The 16,511-nt window shown below is 43.4% G+C and overlaps 1 protein-coding gene across 1 annotated transcript in view; it reads left to right on the top strand.

Annotated features, from left to right (window-relative positions):
• The window catches only part of LOC146817750 (uncharacterized), a 746,064-nt gene that overhangs the window by 522,697 nt on the left and 206,856 nt on the right, over window positions 1-16,511 (top strand). Inside the window, exon 42 of the mRNA XM_085609232.1 lies at window positions 15,053-15,205. Within this exon, the coding sequence (XP_085465358.1) occupies window positions 15,053-15,205 (153 nt within the window). The remainder of the gene's footprint in view (window positions 1-15,052; window positions 15,206-16,511) is intronic.

Raw genomic sequence — 16,511 nt, 5'->3', positions numbered from 1 at the left:
ACAAAGATGTCATGTACTTCGAAATGAAGTTTGTACCATGGTCAGAGGCTGCCTCTCTGGGGAACCCCACACGGGAAAAGATCCCCATCAATGCACGGCCCACCACGGGGGCTATGATTGTCCAGAAAGGGACAGCTTTCAGGTACCAGGTGGCATGGTCCACGAAGACCAAGATAAACTTGTTGCCTAAGGCTGTCTTGTGTTTCAGTGGCCCCACAATGTCAATGCCCACCCGCTCAAAAGGGGTGCTCAACTCAGGAAAGGGATTTGAGGGGAGCCTTACACTTTCCTCCACTCTTGCCACTTGCCTGGCAAGTTGGGCAAGATCTACAGTGTGTGCCAACGTGCCTTCTCATTTGGGGCCAGTAAAAGTGGGTTACACGCCTCTGAAAGGTCTTGTCACAACCCAAATGTCCTGCTAGAGGCACATCATGAGCCAGACCCAATAGGAAGCGCACGGGTACCACCAGCACACGGGCTGCACCGGGCTCAGCGACTTTAGGCTCACTATACAACAATCCATCCCCCCAGTAAATCAGATGTGAGCCGGACTGATCACTGCTGCCTGGTTTGCAGACGGCTGCTGCACACCAACAAGAGTAGAGCACTCCAGCTGCGCTCTGCAGAACTCTTCCCTGGAGGGACCCCCTTCCTGCTGCCGATGGGTCAGCTCTGGTAGGTCTCCCAGTTCGGCTTCCTGCTCCCCTGTGGGCTCCAGGGCAGCCCCCGCAGGGTCTGCTTCTTCCTGGACCACAGGATTTTCTGGGGCTGATTTCCCATGCCCCCTATCCCTCCTCTTCCTGGCAGGCACCTGGGCCACTGTTTCAGGCTCCAGGTCCTCTTGATTACCCCTACTGGCTGCCATTGACCGACTTGTCACACAGACCCACTAAGGCAGACCCAACATTTCCAAACGAGCCTGGTGTTCCACCTCCTTCCATGGGGAACTCTCCAGGTCATTTCCAAACAGACAGTCTACAGGCACGGATGGACTAACAATGACCTTCAAGGAACCTGAGACCCCCCCCCCCCCCCCACTCAAAGGGAACTAGCGCCACCTTAAATATGCACTCAGAGTTGCCTGCTGCAACTACAGGGTGAAGTACATTGGGAATAACCTGCTCTTTAGACACCCATTGACACCGGACAGATGTCACACTGGCTCCTGCGTCTCTCAGAGCCTCCACCCTCCTCCCATTGATTGTCACCCACTGCCTGTATTTCTTAGTGTTCTCAGGCAGATAGGATCCCTGGACCATCTCCCTGTCTCCTAATGACACAAGGGTCATAACTTCTTGCTCTCCCCCTTCACCTGAACCAATTCCTCCCCAGCGCTACATTCACTAATCCCGGTGACGGTGCACCCGTGGGTGCTGGGGGTCCGTTGGGGCACTTGGGATCTCTTGCATTGTGGCCCACCTGATTACATGAATAACACCTGGGGGGACCCCGGTTGTATTGCCTGCCTTAGGGCGCTAGGACACCTTAGGCTTGGGGGACTGGGACTCCTTACCCTGGGAACTTTTTTGGGACCATTAGAGAACTCCATTTGGTTACCCTTGTCCCCCACTCTTCTGCTGGGGACCCTACCCACACTTGGCTGGGTTACTCACAATCCCCTTATGGACCCTGGTGCTAGTCCAGCGTTCCGCCTCCTTAGCAAGCTCCCTGGGATCAGTTAGCTTACTATCCAATAGATGCTGGCGCAGCTCTGGAACACACAGACTACTCAAGTGCTCCCAACTAATTAAGTTACACAACCCCTGGTATTCAGTTACCTTGCTGGCCTTTATCCAACCTTCCAGTGCACAGTTATACATGTTCACACATTCAACCCAAGTATGCGAATCAAGCTTCTTAAAGTTCCTGAACTTCTCTCTGCACTGCTCTGGGGTGAGCCCATACCTGAGGCATAAATCCTCCTTCATATGGGCATAGGTCAGGGTACCCGGCTGCTCTAAAGGTGGTAGGGTGTCCCTCCCAGAGGCCTCAAAGGCCCGCCCCCCATTTCTTCTCAGGAACCTCATTCGTTCTCAAGGCTATCTCATATGCCATAAACCATGCATTTGAACTGGATTCCACTTGCTTGGCCTTAATGTCCAGTTCCCTCATGCTCAACTCATGAGCCAAAAGCAATTTCTTTTCCTCCAAAGCGAGAGCGTTCTTTCCTTTCTCTGCCATCTTCTCTCTCTCTATGGCAGCCTTTTGGTTCTCCATTTCTAATTGCTTCATCTTTAAACTTAAGAGCTGAACTTCCTGATCTCTGAGTCTTTGGTTTTCCTCCAGCTCCTCTGGGGAAAAGCTCCTAGCGGAATGGTGGCTGCCAGCCCTGGAGGCTGCTCTTGACACAGGCTGATCCTGTGACCTGAATACATTCCCTTGTGCATCCTCATCCACCTCTGCATCACCTGTTTCCCCAGCCTCTTTGGCCTCCCACCAGGCCCTTGAGCCCTTCTGTAGCTCCTCCTTACTGGAGCTGCTCTTCATGGGACATCCAAAATCTTTGCAAAATTGCTTGAGCTGATCTACTCTGTAGGTATGCAAAACCTCAGTATCAAACTCCAATTCTGCCATCTGACTTTCTGGTTTACTCTTCTGAGACAATATGCATGGTAACTTTAAGGGTCACTCAAAAATAGAACCAAAAACAAAACACAGTATGTGGTTGTGTAGTGGTCTGTACTAAACTATTGATGTACAGCAATCACTGTGGGTCAAGTACAAATACAGGTTCAAATCCCCACCAAAGTTAGAAATGAGGGTCTCTACTTGGCAGAGGTAGGTATCTTTGTCCAAATAGGGACCCTTGCTTCTAGTCCTGGTAAGGGGGATACACTCTTTAGATAACCCCTGATCACCCCCTCGGTAGCTTAGCACGAGCAGACAGGCTTATCCCAAAGGCAATGTGTAAAGTGTTTGTACCAACACACACATTAACACAGTGAAAACACAACAAATGGACAGCACACCAGTTTAGAAAAATAAAGTATCTTTATCTAAGCTAAACAAGACCAAAATGACAAACATCCAACATACACAGTTAAAAATATGACTTTCAAAAGGTTTCAAGAATTTGTACCAATGAAAACTATGGATACGTGACTTTTCATCAAAGTACCTGTAGATGCGTCCAAGTTCCAAAAGCCAAACAGCCGCAGCGTCAGAAAAGAAAGAGATGCGACACTCCTGAGACCTTGGGGAGGCGATGTAACAGTTCTGCGACATGCAGAGGATGAGTTATGTCGAATCCGGTCTGTATGGAAAGTGATGCGTCGATTCTTTGTGACTATTCCGGTCCGCAGGTGATGCATCGGGAAAGCGTGCTGCACAGGTACGATGCGTGGAAATCCGGGATGTGTCGGCGATCGATACATTGGTCCTCTTCAGCCGCAATCCCTCGATGCGCTGATTCTTGCAGCGGCAACAGGTGCTGCAATGGTTTTCGCAGCGGCACAGCGATGCATGGAAATTGTTCTTGTGCTGTGGAGATGCATCAAGAAAACAGCCGCAAGAAAAACGGTGTGTCGATTTTAGCAGTTATTCGTGTTTCTTCTTTGTTGCAGCTCCCAAACAGCAGCAACAACCTCCAGAGGCCCAACACTGGTACAGACATCTCTTGGCAGGCTGGAACTCACAGCAGCAGAGTTCAGGGAAGCTGGGGGGGATGACGTTTTTGTGTCCCTGAGACTTCTGAACAGGAGGCCAGCTTACTTCAGGCCCTTAGAGATCTCCTTCAAGCAGGGGACACAGCACACAGCAAAGTCCTTCTCCTTTCCTTAACAGCCAACCCCAGACGCACAGTAAGGGCAGTATTTCTCATCAGTCTCTCCAGCTCTTCTCCTTGGCAAAGGTTCCTCTTGAATTCCAGGAATGATCTAAAGTCTGGGGTTTTGGGTCTGACACTTATACCCCAAAATGTATTTGTTCTCTTTGTGCAAGGGGCTTTGAGGACCAGTTCAAACCAGTTCTGGGGGCACTCTGCCAGTGCACAACAACATCCATTGTAAGTGTGAGCCTTGGCTCCGGACACACCACAGGGAGGCGGAGCCAGCATGGTGGAAGCCAGGCACAGCCCTATTCAGGTACAGGTGCTACTCCTCCCACCACTCCAAATGCAGATCATGCCTATTCAGCCTAGTGCTGACTCATCCAGGCTCCTGGAGCCACAGCACCTCCCCAGCCCCTGTCACTCAAAATCCAGACAGTCACTCCACAATCAGGCATAGGTACACAGAATGGTTGAACAAGGAAATAGCCACTGTCTAATAAGTGGTATTTTCAAACACACAATTTAAAAAACATCTTTACTAAAAGATGTGTTATTAAATCCTGAGTTCAGGGATTCTAAACTCCATTTTTCCATCTTATACTTATGGGAAGATATGCTTGTAAAATGTTACAAAGCATTCCCCATTCTGTCTTATGGGGCAAGACAGCCTTTCAATAGTGAATAACGAAATTGGCAGTATTTCACTATCAGGACAGGTTACACACACCAGTATATGTCCTACCTTTCACATACACTGCACTCTGCCCACGGTGTACCTTGGGCCTACCATAGGGGTGTCCTATGTGTATGAAAAGGGAAGGGTAAAGCCTGGCAAGTGGGTGCACTTGCCAAGTCGACATGGCAGTTAACAAACTGCGCTCAGGCATCGCAGTGGCAGGTTTGAGACCTTTTCTGGGCTACTCATGTGGGTGGCACAATCAGCGCTGCAAGCCCACTAGTAGCATTTAATTTACCGGCCCTGGCACACTCAGTGCACTTTACTAGGGACCTACTGGTAAAACAAATATGCCAATCAGGGAGAACCAATCACAATATCAATTTAAACAGGGAGCACTTGCACTTTGACACCTATCAGCAGTGGCAAAGTGCCCAAAGCATCTAAGCCAGCAAAAACTAAACCCAGCACAGCATCAAAAACACAGGAGGTAGAGGCAAAAAGTCAGGGAAAGCCACGCCAAGGATGCCAGGTCTAACAATCTCCTACTTACAACCCCTACGGCTCCTTTCCCCTGTAAGAATGCCATCCCATGAGACCCAATAATATTGAAAAAGTCAGGACTTGTGATCGAAACAGCATGTATTTTCTCCTTTCTCCTAGTTCATGGCTTTGCTTGTTATATTTCATCAAATACTACGAGTGTATGTATGTATTTTTCTGCAAGTACACTCACAAGGGCACCACTAGAAAACTACCTATTTGCCACACTTAATGCTCTCTTAAACCACTTTAAAGACATTATCTCAGTAGAACTGATTTACCTGTGGCTGGGGCTGTTAATCTTGGAGTCAACTCGTATGAAGACGTATTCTCCTTCGAATTCTGAAACTCAAACTAATTTTCTACTCTACCAAGGCAAAGATGTCCATTTGTAGGGGCAATGTTTAGCTCATAATAAATTGTATTCTATTAGTACGCACTGTCAGACCCAAAAGCTGCCTCCATATGAGAACTTGTGGCAAACCCAAATTTGTTCTACCATTGCCTATCAGGACACTAAAGCTGGAGTACAGTTTTCCTGCAAGATTCTCTCCACTTTCACTACATGGAAATATACCATACATGCATAGCGTCCCATTAGATTACACACCCTGGATCCTTATAATATCAGGCCAGGCCGCCCCTGTACTTGACACCTTAGCCCACTTCAAGGATAGTGGGCAAACTGCAACTCGCACCGCGTAAGTGCAAAAATAAAAGACCTCTTACTAGGGTGTGTAATCTAACTGGACCTCGCGGATATATGCTACATTTTCATATGGGGGAACTACAGTTTCACAAGACGCATATCATGGTGTATTGGCTGTACAAAATCAGAATGCCCTGAAGAAGTTTAAAGTGGTGAACGAAACACATTGGGTGTTGTTTTGCTGTAACACTTGTATCTATATGTCTACACTACAAGCACAATAAAGAAGATATGGAACATTCTACATTCTGATTTAGACTCTTTCACATTATTATTTCCTGTTGGTGCACCACTATATGTACGTTTCTATATTGTGGCCTCAGGTCGCATCCTTGAGCAGCAGGTGGTTATATCGAGTTCACTACGCTTCTTTGGAAATTACTTACCGTGAGACAAAGGGGAAGTGCTGTTCATTGGGCTCACAGCTCATTTTGTATTTTTGTGAGGGGCTATGAAGTATACCTGAAGTTAACATATATGGCCTATTGACCTTCATGACTGTTCATCCTTTTGTAAATCTTGCTGTGCTCGACTGGCATCATTGACCCTAGCGCCCCAACCATCTGCACATACATGCGCAGAGGGCAGGACAATATCTTCCTCTTACTCCATGGCATGTGGTTGTGTGAGTTAAAAACATCACCTGTATAGCTCTGTCTTGATCTTGGACCATGTCAGGTGTAGCCACCTTTTACATTCGTCCAGACTGAAAAAAACAGAGGTGATGGATGGAATGGTTGAAATAATCTAAGCCTCTAGTAAATATTCTCGACATTATTCCCATACATCAATCTTTTTGCTCACTGTTCCACTATTCCAAAACTGTCATGCCTGAAACATGATGAGTACACTCTGATTTTAATTTTATTTCACTTTATGTAGCACCTTTCCGACCTACACTACTGAACCTGCAATGTCCAGGATTTCACCTATTCCCTTCTTCCACCATCCTCCTTCCTGTCTCATTTCCTCTTTGGAGCACCCTCTCAGTATCTGATACATTAACACTTCCTTAGACTCTTCCTTAAAGCTTCACTGGCTCCCAAATCCCAATATTCAGTCCCACCACATCAGCCTCTCCTGCCCCATCTCTCTTCTACTTCTCTCATACTCCTGACCATGCCTGACTAGTGGAGGCACTGGTCTTCAATATCACTCTATCTGATTCCCTGTCATGCCTGCTTTCCCAAACTACACCTCCTTTCAGTATCACTTTATCTTCTTTTCTGAAACAATTGCTCTTTTCTTTCTGATTATCTATCATCAACCAGGGCGGCTTCACTCCTTGTGCAATGATCCTGACTCTTTGTCCTCACTTGGCTCCGTATCTGTCATTAATTATGGCTGCTTTTAAAGCACAGAACAAATACCTGAAAAGGGACACTTGGTGATGCAAATAAGGATAGATTAAAGAGTCTATAGAATTAAAGTGCGCCTACTCACCTTTCAAACATGGTTCTTATGAATAAAACTAGGTTTTAAGACCTTTGTGAAACTTGAATTCACTCAGTTTATATTTTAATAGTTGAAAGAGATCGTTCCCTAATTTTGCTAGCTGGACTTTAAAAGACCCACCATTCAGATTGCGTTATTTAATTTTGGGATCTTCAAGAGCAGTTTGGAGGATAAGCATTGATATCCCTGGGCAGAGTCTTTTATACATTTCACTTTCTAAAATAGGGGCCCTGCTTTTAAAAGATATGATATATCATAAAGTATGCTTAAAAACCAGTGTACCTCTTTTAGTGTGGAAGTGACATGGTCAAACCTTTTGAGACAAAATAAATTCCTTTTCTTACTTCTTAGACACTTTAACCTCTACCTTCAGACCACTCATACTTCATCATTCTTTTTTGTACTTTGTCACCTTGCTGTTTAACTCAAATTGATGCTTCACACTCCTCTGGATTACACTATCACATTACACATTAATCTTTTGACTCAGCTACCTCTGTTACCTTCACTACGTTTCCTAGAGCAAGTCAAATTACAGATGCAAGTCCACTCTTAAACTGACGGATCTTGAAACTATTCCTTGTCTCCATCCTAACTCTGATAATAGTCTTAATTAGGCCAAACAGAAATACCAAAACAATCTCATCTCCCTCTCTCCACATCCTCCCTCACTTCTCTGACTTCTAGACAAGCTTCTCTCTCACTGGTTCTCCTGATCTGGTTTCACCTTCAACTCTAACTGCTTCTGACTTTGCTTCCTTCTTTTGATGCCCAAAGCCTGATTCTCCCCTCCATTCCTCCCTCTCATTCCCATTCCTCACATCTTTCTTGCCATGACTCTTGAGTCCAGTGTCCTGTTCTGTTTACCATCCTACTTATTATTAAAAGGAATTATTTTAATTCAGCCTCTATTTTATGTCTGATTTTTCTTTCAAGTCTCTCATTAACAATCTCACACACTAGCTTGATCATAATTCTCTTTTTCCGATGTCTACTCCAGGCTCAGTGCAGCATACTCTGCCAACAACAGCCCTTCAGTCTGTGATCAACTGCCCAACTTCTATCCATCTTGCTAAGCTATTTGTTCTCCTAATTTTTCTAAATCTTTGTTCAGCTTTGCCAGGGTGGGTCACCTGATAATTGTTTCTATTCCCTGCACTTTTGGTATTTTGGCTCAACACTCTGCTGGTGTTCTCCTTTTTTTCTGGCCGCTCTTCTCCTGCATCCTGGCATTTCCAACAGTCTAATTGTTCATCTCTTCTCTTATTGATGAAGGTTTCTTTTTTTGGCCTCTCATTTTAACTCTCTACACAACTTCTCTGCCGTTGCATAGTCCCAAGACTTGCAGCCATTTAAATGAAAGATTATTTGAAATAGAGAATTGTCTCTGTTCCAACTTACAACTCATCCATCAGTGACACCATTTCTTGTGCTCTCTCTTCTATCCAGCCTTGGGTTCATCTCCCTTCCTACGATGAATCCCACCAATCCCATCAAAACAGGAGCATTTTTTTCCATTCTTATCCCAACCTTCATCAGTCGTCTTCTGTCCTGGAAAAGAACAAACTGAACTGCCTCTCAAAAGAAGTAAAAATAAAGGAAGAAGCTCTTCAAGGAGATCGGGTGCTGTTTCCTTTATACCAGACACACCTGGCATCATAGATAAAAAAAGACGATTTACTGAGAATATGGGAGGTGCAGTCCAAGCACTTGTACAACTGATTCAGCAAGGTCATTGTATCAAGAGCTGAAAGAATCTTCAAAATTAACAAGCAAGTCTCTCAAAGCAGACTGCTCAGACAAACTCCACTACCCACAGTCCAAAAACCTAACACTGGAAACCAGCTCAACCAACTCAGTTAAAAACCCACAGTTCCAACTTAATATCCTATCTACTTGTTTTATTTTCTTTCCATAAACCCATGACTTCTAAAAATGCCACAGATGCAAATAATGAGCTTGGACTTGGTAAGCCCCTGAGGTCAGCGACTTTTAAGTAAACCATCAATCTCCAACTGTCACCCGTTAACTGTTGTTTAGGAATATTATAAAAAAAGAAAATGTCCTTAATGGGATGATGTGAAGATGAACCCACCCGCTATTGACTGCTCACAATGTTATTATACTAACATTCACAATGGTTTAAGACCCAAAGCCATGTGAAACACACAGGAAAGAATGAACCAGGACTTATTCAAATAGGAACCCTAAATGGAGTCTATTTTCTAGAAAGAAATGATAGCACAATTTTCAGCTGCTGTCAAAGAACTCTTTCAGGAGCAAACCTAATGAAAAACATATTTTAAAACACCCCAACCAGAATATAGGGCTTTTTCAGAGTTTGATAGACAGGGTTCATCGTCAAAATTGTGATGAAGAACCCTGCCCACCAAAATGTCAGTTCATTCATTCTATTTTGAGTAATAAAAACCATCAGAGGAGCTGTGATGGTGGCAGCTCTGAAAGTGGAAAGAGCTCCTGCCTTTCAGAGACCTCTAAGGTGGTCAGTTTTCCTCAAGGATAGCGGAGTAAATCCCTTCCCTGTCCTGGTGGACCAACAGATGTGCCGCCAAAATCTTAACAAGCCCTCTAGTTGTTTAAGTTTCTTTATCTGGTCTATACATCCAAGATAGGCCTGTCACTACCCGAGGAGTGTAATCAGCAAAGACAGATTTATCATTTCTGGGAAGGGTTGTTGAAGGCTCATTGATTTGTCAAACAGTTTTTCCACACTTCCCAAACGCCCCTTTGTTTGAGTAAAATATATCTCAAATATATTTCCTCTCATGTCTGATGTTTGATTTTTAGCTTTGCCATCCATGCTTGTTTATACATTAAAAAGCCAGCAGGCCTAAACTTACTGAATGGAAAATTCCGATACATGACTAACAATAGCGGTTCCCTTGGGATACTGAAACAACCCCTCCATCAACGTGTCATCACTCACAAAGCCATTGCTAACTCATTTTAATTTAGTTTCTTATCTACAATATGTACCATAAAAGAGGTCACTACAATTACCCTTTAATTCCAACCACCATAAATAACCTTTATCTATCATTGGCTTCACAAAACAGTATATTATGTTTGCATATCATTAGCATTTTAGCTATATATCTGTATAAGCTACTAATAACATAGCTAAAGCAGCTGATAATTATGCTGAATGGATCAGCTGTGGCAGTTGTTAAGATAGTTCCCCCTAAAACCATTAAAATTCACAGAAGTAGTTCTTCAGCTCTATGGTCTTCGTCTGAACTTGGGGAATTAAAACAGAAATGTAGAAGAAAGGAGAAAAAATGGAGAATGAACTGGCTCACTGAAGAAAAGATTAGATATAATAAATATATCCGGGAATATAAGAAATTGATTATAAATGAAAAAACTAAGTTTTTCTCAGTGAAAATTCACTCAACCTGTAATTCTACAAGAGAACAGTTTAAAACTGTTCCGGTCCTCTCTAATCCAGCTATCAGCTGAATACTACCCTCTAGTCAATCACGCTGAGATAATGTTCTATTTGAGAAAAAAAGTCCAAAGGTTCTCTTCCCGGGTAGTATTGCCGTTTTTCTTTTGTTGGGAGGATGGTATCTCGAGGTTTTGGACCTAGTTATGCCTCAATTGTAACTAGTTGAGAATGTGCGAGGGCATTCTTCTCCTTGTTAGATATTAGTAAATAAAAAATGTTTCAAAATTTCTGATGATGATTTTTGATTGCGCTTTTATTCCTTGGTTTGGAGTTTTCCAAGGTGTTACAGGATTCAATTTGAAACATTTCAGCAGCCGACACGTGTTTCGCCCTTACATGGTCATCTAAACCAGGGCTTTCTCAAGGCTTTTGAGGTTGTTAATGGCAGTTCTTAGTGCTTTGTTATCGTTTCAGATAAATCTATTATTCCAAGCAATTCAATACATACGAGAGAAGATCTTCCTTTCTTGGGGATCCACTTCGCTAGCGGCAGCTGGGTAGTGACCCAGGGTTGGTAAAATGCCTGTCAGCTAGGCCCCTCATCCACCCATTTTTTTCCCCTGCCGTCCCTCCCCACTCCGGCTCCTGGCCCAAACTCTGTGATAATGTAGCAGATTTGTTTTAGAAACAAAGTTGAGGAAATACTCCGAAAACTGAGCTCCCCGGCCACAAGTCAGGCCTTGAAAGCTAGTGGGAGAGTTCCCTATAAGAGTCATTTTTGGCAATTTCTCCTCTCTCACCACAGAAGGAGTAGCAGATCTCATAAGACAAACCAAATCAGGAGCTTCCCTTGCCCCCCTAAAATTGTACAGACCATAGCTGAGACGGTAGGTCCTCCTTTAACTATACTTCTGAATACCCATTTTAATTCAGGCCACTTTCCTCTTGAATGGAAAACGGCCTCCATCCTTCCGTTTTTGAAAAAGCCTGCTCTGGTTCCAACTGAGATAAAGAACTATTGGCCCATATCTCGCCTCCCTTTTTCTGCAAAACTACTTGAGAAACACATGAACACTGCACTTTCCGACTTTTTGTAGGCAAATAAGGTGCTGAATGTTGCACAATTTGGCTTTAGGCCATACCATATGACATAGTCGGCTCTGGTAGTGGCAGCTGAAGAGCTGAGGAGCATCCTTGATAATGGGGGAAAGGCTACAATGATTGTGTTGTAACTATCTGCAGCCTTTGACTCAGAGAGCCACTCTGTCCTACTTGAACGCCTTGCTCATATTGTAGTGTCAATCTCTAGCAATGTAACTGAAACTGCACACAGCTTTAACAGCTGTATGGGAGCAGTGGTTGACTTGATGAATAAAAACAAGCTCAAGTTCAGTTCTTCTTTTTGGCAGGGACACCACCTTCTGGGACCAATCATGGTGGCCTCAGACTTTGGGCTCCCCTCCTACTCAAATATCATCAGTTAGGATTTTTTTTATTTTTTTTATTCTAATCTTTCTTTTAATGCCCAGATAAATAAACTCACCTAATCATGTTGTTTCCTACTAATCACCATAAGAAAAGTTCTCCACTTCTTACCATATGAGTTAAAGAAATCAGTGATTCAGCTTCGGTCCTGGCCAGGCTGGACTACTGTAATGCCTTATGTTTAGGCATTCATCAACGAGCGTTAAAGGGACCTCAAACTCTGCAGAATGCTGCAGCTCATCTACTTAGGAGGGGGGTCCCCAAGTTTGAGTCGGTTTCAAAGGTTCTGGTGGAGCTTCATTGGCTTCCTGTCAAGAATAGAATCACTTTCAAGGCACTCTGTTCAGCACACAAGGCGCTGCATGGCAGAGGTCCTGACGATCTTAAGAGGAGCTTCTCCTGGTACACTCCCAGGAGTACCCTGCGCTCGGTCACCTCAAGAACCATTAATGTTCCAAAAATGAAGAAAATGAGAAACGTTTTGTCTACATCACATGCCACCTTTGGAACAATCTTTCGGCACAACTTAGAGTTCAAGCTAACCTGTTCAGTTTCAGGAACTATCTTAAGACTTGGCTGTTTTCTCTCTCCCAACGAGATCCTCTTATATAAGCTCCTGCTTCAGTGTCTATGTTTTCTGGCTGATACCAGCACCAAGATGCCCTTGTACATTCGCGCGCTATATGAAACTATTCAATATCAATATATTTTTTGCCTCATTTTATGGTTGTCTGGATGTGCAGTGACTTCAGTTGCCTGGCAGCTCACTGTCTTGTCAGTAGGATGTATGTATGAGTACTGAGTCTCAGTTGCATGGCAAAGAAGACTGAAAAGAAACCCCCCCTAAAATGAAAACAATTTCTTGCCTAGTCAACCATACCAAAGACTACTAATAGACCAGATCTGCAGAAATATTAGTGAAAATCTTCAGAAATGTTTTTAAATTTCTACGGGAAAATGAAAAGAAAAATCATATTACTGTTTGATGAAGCAGTGCCTAAAATATTAATGAGAAAAGTACATTGAACCAAACACTCTGTGTTTATTTTCAACATTCTTGAACGTTTAAAAAAAGTTAATTGTAAAATGTATGCTCACCTCTGACACTCCCTCTTCCGCCCTTTGATCCTCTCTCCCTCGTGGCACATTCTTAATTCAGCTTTGCAATTCCTAATGTCAGTGTTTCTGTTTCCCTCACACTTGTCTTCCCCACACATATATGATTAGCCTTTCCATATCGGATACCATATTTACTCAGACACCTTTCCCTCAACTCCCTCTTTTGTATGTTTGTACCAAACCTCACAAAGCTGCTTGCTGTAGGGGGTTATGAGTCACTCGGTGGCTGAGCAACCTGCAACATCCCTGCAAGGACTTACTTTGCAGCTGTCCACTGCACAGCCAACCTGCAATCAGCTGAGCTGCTGTTAAAATAATGGGTACCTCAGTCAGCTCCTGTGTTGTTTCTAGTCTGCGTTAAAAGATAGCAATGCAGCTATGCCTCCTCCCTTAGTTCTGATGTGTCTACACACTCATGCTCTGCCTCAAAATGTGGACAGAAATTTTGTAAAATGTCCAAAAAGTGAAGGGAACTAAGAACTATGTGTATGTTGGTATCACAGATTTGAACTATCTCTTCTAATACATCTGCAGCATAAAGTTCATTACAACTGTTCATTTTGTAAAGGGGAACAAAAGTCATTAGTAACGTGTGAAATATATCTCGCCAAGAGATAGGAGGATGTGACCAGGGTTTGCAGCACGAGTAGCCACTTAAATTTTGTAGGTGCTGAATTCCTAGCTGTCCAGGTACTAGGCATGAAATAGCTGGTTGAAGGTACGTACCCTTTCTTCTTGCTCAGGTAAATTAACTCATGTTTCTCTCTTTTCAGTCGGTTGTTCTCTAAATCTATCATCTTATTGACTAAAGTCCATATGAGGAAAATTGATTTTGTAATAAGTAAGAACTCTGTGAATCCTGCATTGTGCCAAGGTGAAGGGTTCTCCAGGCCTCATAAAATGTAAATCCAGTATTTGTAAAGCACACAGCTACCCGGAGGCATCCCGGCGCTGGGGGCTGTTGGGAAGATAAAGCAAGCTATTGCCCAGAGTCATATGGTGCTGGGCTGACCTGCCGCCGGTGCCAGGGATCGAACTGTGAGCCCCAGCGGCCGGTGTCAGTCACCCTGGCCGCAGCGCCACACCTCTTCCCTCATTCTGACGACTCTGTGCTCACTCACCGGCTTGTGCTACCACAGCGGCCTGCAAGAGCAAAAAGACTTAAGTCTTTCTGCAAGTACTGTGTAAATTCCACTTTTTGTATTTTTTCTGCTTGGCCCGGGTCCTGCTTTTGTTGTGTTATCCATATCATTATCTCACTCCTTGGACAACAGCAGCCTCAACCCAGGCTTTCCCCCCCATCCCATTTCTCATTTGCACTATAGATACTCAAACATAAACTCTGTTATATTCCTTTACCTCAAGATTAGGATGCGAGGCGAAAGTAACAAGTCATATTTATGAGTACATCTATGTCTACCTGTTTTGTTTTCAAATTCAGAATCAGAATTGCAGAATTTGGTCATGTCTAAGAGCAGCATGTGAGTTCTTTTGTAAACCTCTGCAGAGCTCTTCCACTTCTAAGGGCACCCTGTCTTAAAATGTCAGTTGTTTGGCTTCAGAATCGGGTGAGTTGCCTGGTTCTGGGCTTACAGTCACCCATGATTGTGATTTCTTATAACAATTCTTTGAGCTATCTATCTAACATGGCCTTCTCTCTGGGATCCCTATACCATCCTTGCTTAAATCAGGTAACAAAATATTGATAAATGGTTTGTTTGTTATTAATCAGTTTATTTGGCCCAAAATGTAAAATTAGGATCACTGCAAAAAGGCAGAATTGCTTTCAGTGGTAGTAATCAGATTCATGAAGCTATCTTCTATACTGTTCATTAGAAATGTAGTTCTCATGTATTAGGTATTCAGTGGTATTTTTGTTTTTTTCAGTCAAGATTGGATGAATACCACATCAGCATGCACAAGCAGGTGTGTGAGCTCATCAGTGATGTGCGGAAAGAGAGTTTGGACAACATTATTGACTTAAAGAAGAAATTTGGTGCCACAAAAGATGACAACACATTGAAAGAAAATTTGGCCACTGTAAGTTATTTACCACTTTCAATAACTGCGTTGTGGTTGTTCCCTGTAAAATGAGATCAAAATAATAAGAACACCCACCTCATAGCTAGACAGAATTGCATCATTTAAAATACCATCCTCCCAAAACTCTCTATATATTCCAAAATCTTCCACTTACACTCAACAAACAAGAGGTCTGGGATAGCTTTATGTGGGAAGGAAAAAAACACGACTGCATAAGCACATCTGTCGAGCTAAGCCAGAGCAGGGATACCTGGACATACCGAACCGGGGTTGCTATTATGAAGCGGCTAAGATGTGATATGTAATAGAGAGGCTCAAGGAAAAGACATTATAAAGTTTGGTGTATACTAGACTATAGCCTTACTTCAGGCCATCTGGCGGGAATCCTATGTATTTCAAAGCGAGAAAGATGCCGTAATCTATACAGTCACTTTTAAAAACCTGGGACTGCTTAACTTGACACAAGGTTTACACCACACACTCCTAACTTATAACCCTAGTGGTCGGCATAGCAGATTTTTCCCTTGGACTTGACAGGCAGCACTTCCAAGATTGGATAGCCGGGGAATGCTGTTTGCTCCAGGACTTCTAACATAAGATAATAATATTTTCATTTGAGGAAATTAAAACCGCCACCTGGGTACTGGATAACAATATCATTACCTACAATTCCGACACTGGTTCTCCCAACCACAAGTTGGAAAGGCGGTAATATGTCCACTCACTACTTTGGAGAAGTTACTTCATAGTCTTAACACTTTCATATCTGGGACTGGGACAACTAGATCAGAAACAGTGGGAGGCTATTTTTACCTGTGCCAATAATTTCACAAACCATATACAGGTAAGAGAAACACTTTATAAAATTGTGTATAGACGGAACTACACTTCTACAAGACAAAATACTATGGAAAAAATGTGCTTGGATCCTACTGGAGACAATACGGAGACCCAGGCACTATATTACATGTCCTTTTGGTCATGCCCCAATTTTGAAGGCTTCTGGCCGTCAATACTACCCATCACAACATAAATAAAGAACATGGACCTTGGCAAGAGCGCAGTTTCTGTTATCCTGGGATCCTCGATAGAGGGTGCATATCCCCTTCCCTCAACTAGAAGAAAATGAGCCTTTCACTTACTATTGGCAGCCAAACAAACAATCTTGGGACTATGGGGAAAAAATATGATCCATACTGTGGAACTTTGTCTTCAGAGACTGTGACAATTGCTTGCTAATGAAAAAATGGCATTGGACTTAAAAAATGAAACACTCATATTTACTAAAATGTAGACACAGTTC

The sequence above is a fragment of the Triturus cristatus genome, chromosome 6 (assembly GCF_964204655.1).
Source record: "Triturus cristatus chromosome 6, aTriCri1.1, whole genome shotgun sequence".
Lineage (NCBI taxonomy): Eukaryota > Metazoa > Chordata > Amphibia > Caudata > Salamandridae > Triturus > Triturus cristatus.
The sequence above is the reverse complement of the archived record's forward strand: the minus strand, read 5'-3'. Positions and strand labels throughout refer to the sequence as shown.